General features: G+C 35.4%; 1 protein-coding gene across 4 annotated transcripts in view; it reads left to right on the forward strand.

Annotated features, from left to right (window-relative positions):
- The window catches only part of OPA1 (OPA1 mitochondrial dynamin like GTPase), an 84,334-nt gene extending 71,423 nt beyond the window's left edge, over positions 1–12,911 (forward strand). For all 4 annotated transcript variants that reach the window (XM_084871537.1, XM_084871539.1, XM_084871538.1 and 1 more), the window contains 2 exons: positions 7,198–7,271; positions 9,964–12,911. In XM_084871537.1, the coding sequence (XP_084727663.1) occupies positions 7,198–7,262 (65 nt within the window). In that variant the 3' untranslated portion in view covers positions 7,263–7,271; positions 9,964–12,911. The remainder of the gene's footprint in view (positions 1–7,197; positions 7,272–9,963) is intronic.
- Positions 12,912–13,174: the final 263 nt, after the last annotated feature.

The following is a 13,174-nucleotide window of genomic DNA, read 5'->3' on the forward strand; positions in this document are numbered from 1 at the left end:
AATGCCAATTGTGAATCTTCTGTTGCTAAAAATAAATACTTAAGTATAGATATTTATCATTTATCCAAGGATTGAGCAGATATTAACTTATTTTTTTTCTCCCATGCAGATATATTCATAGAAGTTTACATATAACAAATATTATCCCAAAAATATTCTTGAATTACTGGCATAAAAGGGATTACCAGTATAAAAAAGACCACTTTTAGACTATTATAGTATATTATATGAATTAGCTACCTAGTAATATATCTTCCTCAAATTAACATGATAGTTTATTAATTTCCTACCTTATCCTAATAAAGGATTTGAGGCAGCTTACAAAGACCTATCTTGTGCAGAGGTAAAAATGGAAAAGTTAAATGGAAGGGAAGATAAAATTCAGGCAAGTGAAATTTGGGGTAAGATTGGTACCCCCTCAAAATACATGCTCCAGGGTTCTAGGTACTTTGCTGTAAGTGTGCTACAAATTTAGCCTTGCGGTTCCTAGGGACTGATAGAAAAATGGAAAGCAAAGTGGATTACATGACTTATGGTAACTCTGAAACAACAACATAGCAGTTGCTTAGATGAAACATAGGTATTCTCAGAACATACACCTGAGAGAAAGTTTATCAGTTCTCATAACACTGAATTGTATGATATAGTGAATCAGATGGCTGTATGTAATCATGAATTTTATGGGGCTTTTTCATGTTCTCAATGTCAGCAAATAACATAAGCAGTTGTGAGCAAAATCATAATGATGCAGTTCAGATACATAGCTATTTGGTGTGGCTGATCTAAAGATGAAATCTATAAAACCCAGAGAAATAGACGAATTATGCATCCTCTATCTAATCTTCCATAAATAATATTTCTTACAGCTGAGCCTTTTAGAAAGTCTCAGGTAACAGAAAGTTCAAGGTTTTACACTCATTGACATTGACAAACCTGGAATGGTGCCACTCTTTGTTAGTTAAGGGCAGACCTATTAGTTAGCTGAACTGAAATTAGGGTTGCCATCTACTTAGGAAAGTTGAAGAGCCTAACCAATATAAAGGCCTGAGTATAAGGCTACTTGAAGTTCATCCATACTGAAGTCTTTTGGAGAATTCGGATTAAAAATATTAAAGCATTTTAAGAGGTTTTGATTATATTAACCAAAAGGTGCTTGATAGAAATACTTACAATTAAAAGAGTTTTTAAAAAGCTAAATTTATTCACAAGTCACTGAGCTTTTTATATATTGAGTAGACATAAGTTATACTTTACCTCACAGACTTTCTTTATGGCAGCTTCCCCCAACACTCCCCCCACCAAATGCTATTGTTTTTGGGGTTTGAAAATAGCAAAATTTTTAAATGATTATCTTTAATGTTTAAATTAAGTACTGGTTAAATCAGATCACTCAACAATGAATGAATGAACTATGAATATTCATGGGCATCTATCTAGCAAGTGCTGTGCTAGGCTGAGTGATTTTAAATGACAGGCTTTTTGTAAGTATATGATTCAGACAAGCAGTCCCACATTGATTCCTGGAAAAACCTATCTTTCTAAATTGAATTGTATAGCCCTGTAAGAATAATATTGTCATTTGTGATTACATTTTTTTACTAGGAGCTTAACATGAAATTTAAAAAGATACTAGGTAGTAAACAAAAGATAATAAACAAGTTATAAAAGATGCAATTAAAACATGATTAATTAGAATAGTGCCTGTCAGTCCTAAGTTTGAAAGTAACATGGGCTTTGGATTCTTCTGACAGATTCCTTCATTTTATAGATAAAGAAACTAGGACTGTGACTTGTCTATAGTCATAAAATTAAAGGCAAAGCTGACACTCGATCTTTTGATCACAGGATTGTATACCCTTTCATACATTGTTTTATCTTTCTAAAAATCAGGTAAAATAATTACCCTTTTGATTATTTGGGGGTGTTAGACCAGGATTTATATAACCTTTTTTCCATCAAATACCTTTCATTATTATGTATACCTGTAAAGTCTCTGTTTTGGAAGATTTGTCTACAATAATGAACTTACACTAAATGATAATTATGCAAGTAGATGTAATTCTAGCCCAAACAAAGATTTTCATTTGGACTTTTGAAGCAATGGAAGTAACCCAGAGACTCTTACCATTTTCACAGATCCCCTGTGAATCTGGGACCCCACCCAGCTTTGAAATGACCATACCAATCTCAAATAGCTTTCCAGAACATAAAGGAAATGATGCCTTCTTCTGTGATAAGCAGTAATCTTATTTGTCTTCATTAATGAGTCTGTTTAAAAATAAGTGTGTGTGTGTGTGTGTGTGTGTGTGTGTGTGTGTGTGTGTGTGTGTAGGGAGAGAAAAAATTACAGGGCCAAGATTGAGAAGATAAGTGTTAGATTTAGAATCTCTTGGACTACCTTTGGTTTTTCCTTTCATTAACTGTAAAATGTGCACATTCCTCTTTGTGCTAAATCTAAGATTTTGAGTTAGTTTTGAGAATCTTGGGTCTGATCTCTTATTCGCCTTTTTTGTTGTTCTCTTTCTTTGTTTCCCTGTACCCTAGATTATTCCTTTAAACACTGAACTTCTAAAGAGCACTTACTGGTATAGCATAATGGTCTAATAAAAAGCAAGCCTTTTCAGGAACAACATATAGTACATAATAAGAAATGATCCTTTAATTTCCCATACTTTAGTGAACAACTTTTCACAGCAGCATCACACCTACAAAGTGTCCTCAAGCTTGCTACAAAGTGTGTGCAGCATGTTATAAAACAGTTACGTGGAGGCACATTAGGATCCTCAGATGAGTGGTTTGCGTCAAGTCCACTGCATCAGTAATTTTGCAGCTTGTTTCTTTGTGCTTTCTTTAAAAACATCAAAAGTTGTAAAAGGTTTATTTCAGTGCATGTAGTAATGTTTTGTGTGTGATTCTTTGTTCCTGTTCTAAACTGTTATTAACCACTACAGTGAACCTTCTCCTGGGATTGGCCTTTTGGTATTCACAGTGTATTCAAAACCTAATTACAGATTAGTCTATATTTGAGACTTTTGGGATGAGTGTCAGAAGACTCAAAAAGAATTTGAGAGTAGCAGTGTCATTTCACGTGGCGATAGAGAGACCCAAGCCATTGAATGGGTGCCAAGTCATGTGAAGAAAAGAAAAAAGGAAGGAACTTCATTCACTGAGGCTGACGGTTTATGAGTTGGGGATTATAGGAATATTCATGACTCAATCAAGAAGCACAATGAATTGATGTTTGAAATCGTTCATCTTTTAGGTAAATATTGGATAAATGGAAAGTAGATTCTGTATTCACTGCATGTAGAATTGGCTATTTCAGTGAAACAGAAATAGAAGTATCTTAATCCCTTCCTGAGTAGGTTTAATTTATCAAGTAAATCACAAATTTTACAAGAATTCTCCAACTATAAATATTTAGTACAAATATTTAACAGAAAAGGGAGTTTGCTTTATAATTAGTCATGATAAGCTGTACACATTTCTGTGGGAAAGTAATTTCTAATGGTGAAATAGCTAAATACACTAAGAGTTGGGGATTTGAAAACACTAATCACTGAGACATTAATTTAGAAGGATCATAAAATAGAAAGTTTTAATTGCTAACTCTCAACCTTGATTTTTATGGGTAATTCCGTTTTCTGTGCAGTGGATAACATAAGACAGTGCTGAAAACTTACATCAGAATTTAAAATGAATGAATTCAAATATGGGGAATAATCCTGCTTATTATTTGTAATACAGCTTCCTTCTAAAGCCTGGAATCAGTTTCCTTTCTAAAGCTGTGTCCGTGGTGTGGTTGTGTGTGTGTGTGTGTGTGTGTGTGTGTGTAGTCAGCATCTTTTAGCCTTCTTCATAAGATGCAATCTAATTTGAAGTTTTGTTTTGTTTTCCACTGAGGATCCTGTTAGTGTTGCTCATGTGATTCTCATGGCCCACCAGCTTGTCTTGCTCTTCATTGTCCCTGTGGACCTTGCCTCCTACTCCCAGGTTTGCTCCAGCTCCCGTGGTCGTGGCTTCTGCCCTCTTGGTCACTGCTGTAATGTCCAGGAAGCCTGTCGAGTTGTTTTGTTTTCTTTTTTTTATAACTGATAGTCCTTATTTTCTATGCATATTTTTTGAAACTGTCACTTATCAGTACCTATTGAGCATGTATGTATACTGAGTCAGACATTGTTGTAGATACTGATGATGCTGAACTTTGGGGGGACCAGTTTCCTACACATATTGTTCTCAGGAGTTTCTCCAAATGTGTATAGTCCTAATCTGCTCAAAAGGTGACAGTATTCCTCAGGGGATGATAATGTTTTATATATGTATTTTTAGCCATCGCTAGCACCTAGGAGGAGCTTGGCAACTATTCAATTCCATAGTTTTTACTAAAACATGTCTTATTTCACATAAAACACAAAATTTATAACAAATACACTGGAAATAATAGCCTTTGTCTTGTTACCACTTAGAGTGCACATGTGGCAGCGGGTCTAGTGTGTTTCTCATTCAGAGGAATGTGACAGGCAACTCTCAGACTTAATGTTCTCAGCTTTGGCACCAGTACCTGCAGAGCTGTATGAGGACCAAAAACAGTGTGGGCTTTGAAATCACCCAAACAGAGCAGATACTTCACAGACTTGGAATGAGGGTGGCGAGTAAGCAAGGAATGCTGCTCGGAGGCAGGAGATCATCTGTGTCCATGTCACTCCATTAAGTACATTGTATAGGCAAAGGAAGGAACAAAGAAATGAATTTTTTTACTTAGTGTTAAAAGGACTAAATAAAAAAAATTATCACAATTCTTATTTTTTAACATTTATTTCCACTCTCCTCTCTTTACCCCATTACTTCCTAAAATCTTACTAATTGTCCTTTGAGTCATTCTTGAGGTCTCAGGGGATAGGGATACAGTGTCCTAATACTCTCATTGTAAAATATTAGTAAAAACAGCTTTTTATGGGAATTTTTGAAATATTTTTTACTCTGTGGTATTTATATAATAATTAAATACTCCTTTTACTTTCATTTAGAAAACAACATGGCTTATCTCTAATTTTGGGACAATTCATATTTGATTTAGACACCTGCCGTCAAAGTGGCTCTTGGTCCGTTTCAATACAAATTGATGTTGCTCTGAAAGTCTCTTGAGAGGGATGCTCCTGTATCACCCTCTCACAGACTGTCTGTCCCCTGAGGATGGAAGGCATTGGCAGGGCACAGGGATGGCTAGAGCCGGCCTGCAGCTGCCTGATTGTATTCAGATCGTGGAGCAAATAGAATCAGAGTTCCTCTCCTCATGCAATCCAGCTTCCCAATTAGAAACAATTCTCAGTGAATGCTTAGAGAAGCTGCTACGGTTCTAAACACCTGTTTTAGATTTCCATTTGTAGTGTTATTATTGAAGCTAGATGATTTTTTTTAAAGACTCATACATTTCTAGAATTCTGTGAGACAATATGCAAAACAAAGTTTTCTTCTACCCTTCCCCCACTTTTTAAAATTCTTTAACTGATGCACTGTATTACTATGCAGACCTCTGTAAGTATTCACTGAGGAAAATCAGTGACGCTGTTTCTAAGCAACTAAATTAATTCATTTTAAAGATAAGAATGTGGCCTTATTTTGGTAAAGGAAGTGTGCTTACTGGGTTGCCATTATTTTTCCTAATAAGCCTAGTTTAATTTTTACGTAAGGAGTTAATGCTGCCTTTGTGAACACTATTATCATATTTTCTCTTTGAATAATTTTATTAAAACAATAGGGTGTTTTTTTCCTATAGGTTTTGTACTCATCTTAAAGTACCAAGAATTAGAACTGTTAAATGACTGGAATATGACAAATGTAAAGACTGTATTCTTCATAAGCAACCATGATAGGCTTTGTTGAGTTCCTTTAATGCTAATAGGAAGTCATATAAAGGACATTCTTTTTATTGGCAGCTTTTCACATGTGCTGTCTCACTAGTAAAAAAGAATACTTCTATTTTTAATGTAAAAATGTAAATGTTGATTATTAACGTTTTATATGATTTTTCTATAGATCTAAAGTAGATGCTCTGCATCTATTCCCTAACATCACTAGCTTTTAACAAGTCACTTCACTTGTTAATTCCCATTGATTGGTTAAATTGTGTTCAAAGAACCAAAATATTTGCTACTATGCCTACTAAACCTACTTTTTAAAATAAGAGTTGCATGATTAAGTTAGAAGCAAAATAGGATAAATCACAACTTTCCCATATTTAATTAATGCTAGGAGATTGGCATGTTCAGTGAATAGTTTGCATTTGTGAAGGAAATCTTTAGAGAATTTATAGATTTTTATTTTGGAAGTCTATGAACATCAAAATAAAACAAAATAAAATAATAAAATAAATAAGATACATAAGTCTGGTTTTAGTGGCTCTGTTGTTTTTATGCTTTTCTTCATTCACAACTCAAATGGTACATTTTTGCATGTATTTTAAAGTGTTAATTACCCTTTTCATGTTTGTTGCAAATATTTCCTACAATTTCTTTTGCCTTTTAATGTTAGGACATTTGACATATACCGTGTTTCCCCGAAAATAAGACATCCTCCGAAAATAAGACCTAGCGCATGGAAAGATAAGACATCCCCTGAAAATAAGACCTAGCACAACTTTGGGAGAAAAAATTAATATAAGACACTGTCTTATTTTCGGGGAAACAGGGTAGGTGTACATTTTAATGTGGCCATATTAGTGGATCTTTTTCTTGGTACCTAAAAAGTTATTTCCCAGTCTAAGACCAGTTAAATACCTGTATTCTCTTGTAATTTTTAAAAAATTGTTACATTCTTTTATTTTATCCTTTGTTTCAAATATTGCTAACTGTGTCTTTAGTCAGACTTAAGAGAATCTGAGAACTCTAGTATATATATATACATTTATTTGTTTGTTTGTTTGTTTATGCATCTTTCTGTGTAAGATCCCATAGCTTTCATTAGAATCTCAAAAGGGTCTGTTATAAATCCCATACCCCCTTTCCAGAAAGGTTTTGAGAGATGCTACTACAAGCCACGTGGATATAAGGTGGTGTGTGGTGATAAAGGCATTTTCTCTCCTTTCCCAAACAGTTAAAAGTATCCCAGACCATTTATTGAATGATTGTCTTCTATGATTTGTGATGCCTTTGAAAGATAAATTTATTTCAAAGTTATTATCTCTTTCTATCTCCACAGAGAAAGTTAGAGAAATTCAAGAAAAACTTGATGCTTTCATTGAAGCTCTCCATCAGGAGAAGTAATTGTAATAGGTGAGTAAAAGTCCTCTTTCTATACTGTACTGATTAAATGCAAAAATTATATTTTAAACTTATTTTAATAGTTTATCATTCTTCTCGACTATATTCTACTTGCTCCTTAATAGTAATTTGAATGGTAGGAAACTCTAAATTTCACGTATAATTTTTTTTAATAACTTGATTTTCTTTGAATTGAACTAAAAATATTTTTTAGAACTTGTTTTGAACAGAACAAAGGTTAACAAACTAAGATATTTTATAATAGCAGATGGCTCATAAATTTTCTGCATGTAAAGAATTGAACTCTAGCTCTCATTATTTTATTCCCCTTTGTTCATATTTGATGGATAATTAAGTATATGTTAACTGCAAATATCTTTATTTGGCTTCACTAAGAATTTCATTAATTGTTCTTAATCTTATTCTCTTATGTTTAAAACATTTAAATAACCTTTTTCCTGTTTAAACTAACTTAGAATAATAGCCTTAGAATTTAGTACTCTTCTATATGTGGACTCTCTAATTCTGTAGTCTGGCATTATAAATATGTTCCAATTAAAATATTGTATATTGAAAGACTTTTCTTAGCATAGTCAATTGTTAATTATCATTGAAGAATTATAATTAATAGGTCTTTTGCTTTTATGAAGAAGTGAAGAAAGGGAAAATGCTCTGATTAAGAGATTATTTTTTATTTAAAATACTAGAGGCCCAGTGCACGAAATTTGTGCACTTCGTGGGGGGGAGGGAAGGAAAGGGTCCCTCAGCCCAGCCTGCACCCTCTCGCAGTCCAGGAGCGCTCGGGGGATGTCCGACTGCCACGGTGGTGGAAGAGGCTCCCACCACCACCACTGTGCTCACCAGCTGTGAGCCCGACTTTTGGCTGAATGGCTTGTGGGAGCACACTGACCACCAGTGGGCAGCTCCTGTGTTGAGGGGGATCAGCTCTCCAACATCCCCCAGGGGTCCCGGATTGCAAGAGGGCACAGGCCAGGCTGAGGGACCCCACCGGTGCACAACTGGGACTGGGAAGGGATGTGGGAGATTAGCCAGCTGGGGAGGGATCGAGGGAGGGCTCCAGGGTCTGTCCGGCCCATCTGGCTCAGTTCCAATCAGCCAGATTCCAGCAGCAAGCTAACCTACCAGTCAGAGTATCTGCCCCCGGGTGATCAGTGCACATCTTAGCAACTGGTCAACTGGTCAACTGTCTGCCCCCCTGGTGGTCAGTGCAAGTCATAGCAAGCAGTTGAGCGGCCTAAGCATATCATTAGCATATTATGCTTTGATTGGTTGAATGGATGACCAGACACTTAGCATATTAGACTTTTATTATATAGGATATCATCACTTTATTGTGAGCCTTATCCTAAGCAGCCTGTGTAATGCAGTCAGAACTGGAAGGAGTACAAAAATGTGAAGGAGTCTCTCCCTAGCTGTTCTCAGTTCAGAAAAGGACCTTAAAGCTCAAACTATCTGCTTTCCTCTGCTGTTGGGGTAACCTGTTTATGGAAACAGGCGAGAAAGGGAGGTGTACACCAGCAATGAATGAGAGAGGACGAAGTCAGAGAGCTTTGGAGTACAGCCTTGTGACTTGTTTTTGTTTGTCTTATAAGTTAAGACAGATGAGCAGATGTATACAGAGAGTAAAAACCAATCATCTTTAACACAAGCCAAAAATAATTCATTGTTTTTAAGTGTCTATGTTTGTAAAAGTTTTACACAACTTCAGTGTATGAAAATTTTCTTTTAAAATCACAGAGTATTATGGTATCTCCTTTGTCATCACAGTTACTAGCAATAGTTAATGTTAGAGATAAACATTTCGACAGCCTTCTTGATTTGGAAATTCTTCAGCGCCCAGTTCATTTGATTTGTTTGTTTACAAATGTGTTTTGGAGGGATGGGAAGTCATGGATGTCACAGAAACTTCATTAAAAATGTAAGCTACATTTCTGTCTTTTTTAATGAAAAGCCAGCCAGTGCTTTACACAGTAGTCCCTTCCTCAGGTGGTCAGCGTGACAGCTAGAGTTACTGTTGCTGCTGAAACAAGCCTTTTGCTGCCACCGTGTCTGTCCCAAGTGCAGGCTCAGGCGATCCAAAGAGCCAGGCAGCAGTGGTACTTGTACATAGAAACCATCCCACTTTCTTTGCTCCCTACTTGTCTGTAGTTTCTAAGGCCCTTCTCATCCCTTGGGAAGTATGATTCTGTGAACTATTACAAATATCTGTGAATTAGAGAAGATTAATGTTTTTAATGTACCTTGCAAATTCACTTAAAAGAATAAGTCTAGCAAAACGGTAGCCTTGCTTTATTCTGATCATTTTATAAAAGTTACGAAGCATCTTAAAGAATAGTTTCTCAGTGGTAGTTTTAACATGTGTTGAATTCCTCTGCTTATTTTAAGTAAATAACTAATTCTGATACTTGCTGAAAATGTTTATTCCCATCACTATCATACATAGAGTCCATTCGTCCTACTGATCAGTTTAATATGCTATGTTTTTATTTCTTTCTCTAAGAAATGAACTTCAGTATTTTTTTATTTATATATCATGTTTGATGAAATTATATTCATTATAGTATATTTTAAATTTAATAAAACTAGCACATTGCAAACTTAGACAGTTGAGCATTGGTATTTTTGTGATCATTCAGTAATGTCTCCCCAGACTTAAAATTATCAAATGTGTTTATTTTTACAGAACCCTACTTATTATATCATCACCTCGGCATATATGAAGAATGAAAACTCCAAAGTCTTTTCCTGCCTTTTTTCCTTCTGCTATCCCACCTTTCCAAACATAAAATAAAGTCATGGGGTAAAAATCACTCATGTGTGTTAGAGGCACCTACACCACCAGCTGCCTTTTGAACAGAAGAGCAGGGTAAATGTCACTAGCATCCTATTTTATTGTATTGAAGTGACAAATTGGGGAATGTAAGTGGTGTGACCATTAGGTTCAGTCCTTAGAGATAAGAAACTTGCTCTCCTGCCTGTTGTCTCACTTGTGGTGGCACTAGTTCAACTAATACATTAGCTAATGTAACTCCACGTCAGTGTCTTTCCCAGAAAAAGAATGCTAGGTGTTTTAAATAAAACTTACAGCAATTTTCTAACAATTATCAACTGTATATAAAATGATGGTAACCCACTAAGTTGTCTGTATCCAGTGTTCTATATCCAGAAACTCTTTGACCACAATAATTCGTCACATGGAAGAAAACTAACAAGAGAGCCCCTCAAATCGGGTTATTTGGATTATAATTCCACGAACATTCAGTGAAAGAGATTTCAGCCCTGCAGAGAAGCCGAAGCACTAGCAGCTTACCTATTTGATTCAGTTGATGTTTTTGTACTCTCTGTATCCATTTGAAATTCATTTATTTTGGATGTTGTATACTTAAGCTAGGCTTTCTGTTAACAGTGTTTTTTTACCTGTTGACAGAGCTATTGGGTTGTGACACAGAATTGGGAAGATTAAGAATAATCAATTGACTAATTACATTTAGACTGTCATCAAACATTTCACCTAGGCATCAGGAAAAGGCCTTCTTTCATATGACTATTTTAAATAGAAATTATTTCAACAATTAGAATAATGTTGACTATCTCCCTCGAAAATTTAAAGGAAAATAATAATATTTAATTTATTGCAGTTCAATTACAATAACACCCTCACAGCATTTTCATGTTTTATAAATATTTCTTATTGGCTAAAGGGCTTTAAAGCAAAGAAATAAGCCATTTTTTATTTAAAGTATCTTTCTCATTTAACTCTGCTCTTTGCTGCCATCTCATTACCGTTGTTATTCTAATAAAAATACCCATTGTGTGAAAGTTTTTATTTTACAGTTTACTTAATTTTACAATTTTTTTGGAATTGTGTTTTGGTAACATTTCCTTACCACCCGACATTTTTTTTAAATGTAGCATCAATATGTCCTTCACCATGATCTCTCTCAAGATCTGATACTTAAAATGCAAGTTTGAAGGATAATCATGAAGGACAGAAATTTAGAGTCCAATGAACACTTGTTTTACACCGTTCCTTGAGCAAGGCAGACCCAGCTTTCAGCAGCTGGTAGCAGTACATTGTACTTGGTAGAGGAGTGGGCAAGAACATTTCCTGTCTCTGAGACGGAGGGATAGTAGGGAAAGGGAAGGGGGCTCCCCTGTGAGAGGACCTTCCTAGTTAATTTCCTCCAACTAGTGCTGGCCACAGGTAAACCCCGCACTGAAGCAGACATCATGCAATTATTAATTCTTTTGTAGTTGTACAGAACTTTACAAACTACAAATCTATTTCTGAATCAAAAAGGAAATAGGACCATATTTATTTCTAGATAGGAAAAAAATGCCCTCATTTGCATTTCCACTGATTTCTCCCAAGAAAAAGGCTGATGTTAAGTAAGTACTTTTATCCCATCCCCTTGAATAAATTTAAGAAAGGGGGTAGGGTGTCCTTATTTCTTTGAGATCAGTATTTGTAATTTAAATATATAAATAGATGGTAAAAATGAATATTATTAAAAGTCCCATGTAGGAGTCCAGACGGTTTCCCATCCTCTTCAGTAATATGACATATCTCATGGGTAATATATATATTTTCTTTTTTGCTGATCTCATACTAAGCATGCTTTTTTTTTTTTTTTTTTTTTTGGAAGCTAGGTACTTACTAAAAGCAGATGTTAATAAGAAAATAAAATTATGATTCTCAACAGTAAATCCTCTGTGTTGTGTCTGTAGTTCAAAAATTACAAATGACTCAGATTTGAGTCACTTCAGAAATCCAATGTACAGAAGTTAAATTCTAACTAGACTAGGAATTATTTGTTTTTTCATTATTTGGGATTTGCCAGAAAATAGAGTGAACAAAGCTGTGTATGGAAGATTGAACAACTGGAAATAAATTATTACCTAAAATGTACTCAGTCAGGCTCTCAATTTAACATTCGGTCTGGAGGCAGTGCACAGTAGGAAACAGGTTCTCGTGCTTTGTGGCTGAACCATCCGAGCTGTACTTGTAGGTGGAGCAATCACCCTTTGTAAGTAAGCTTAATTGTCTGCTCGCTTTGTATTATCCCCATTTTCCAGCCTTTGCTCCAGCAGACTCCTTCCCACAGCAGCCTCCAAATGCAAATGAGTAGAGTAAAAGTGAGTGGGGAACATTGCAGAGAGTGGAGCTTCCTAACCTTTAAGATTTGGGAACTTTACATAGGATAACACTCAGGATGCAGCTTAAAAAGATAAATCCCTTGTTTAATCATTTCCTATTTATTTTAGATTGATTGGTCTGTGTAAAGAAATATGGTATTTTAGTTTTCCAGTAAAGGGGATCAATGTTTTTTATCTCAATTCTCTAGGCTGGTATAAACTCTAGTTTCAGATCCTTTAGCCGTATGGAAATGTGCTTACAAATATGCTTACCTTTTGAACAATCATGGCTGTGTTTCGATTCTTAAAACAACCTTGTTTTTACTATCACTGTGAGTGAACTTTGTATTATTTTTTTAAACCTTCATACTACATGTAGATGTTATTGCAACTTATCTTTTGCCTGTGCCTGTGGCTTTCACCCACAAATGCTGTATGTTGTACCTATTTGAAGGTCATTTGTGTAGATTAGTAATTAAAGATCTTATCTGAAGAGAGCATCTTTTAAGAGTTCTCTGTGTTAATGAGGGAGGGAGGAAGAGAGAGGCAGAGACCCCTCTGCACATTGGACCCCACAGTATAACCAGATTCATAGCAAGCCTCTCAACGCAGCTCTTCTGTCTCTGGGTGCATTCATTTCACGGGCCTCACATTTCACAGCTGTAATCATATGGTCACACAATGCCTTCTTTCCTGTCTTGATACTTGTCAAAACATTTTGGTGGGTTTCTTTTCTTAATAAAACATATCAAAAATGT

Source organism: Pipistrellus hanaki (assembly GCF_964339955.1).
Source record: "Pipistrellus hanaki genome assembly, chromosome: 2".
NCBI lineage: Eukaryota > Metazoa > Chordata > Mammalia > Chiroptera > Vespertilionidae > Pipistrellus > Pipistrellus hanaki.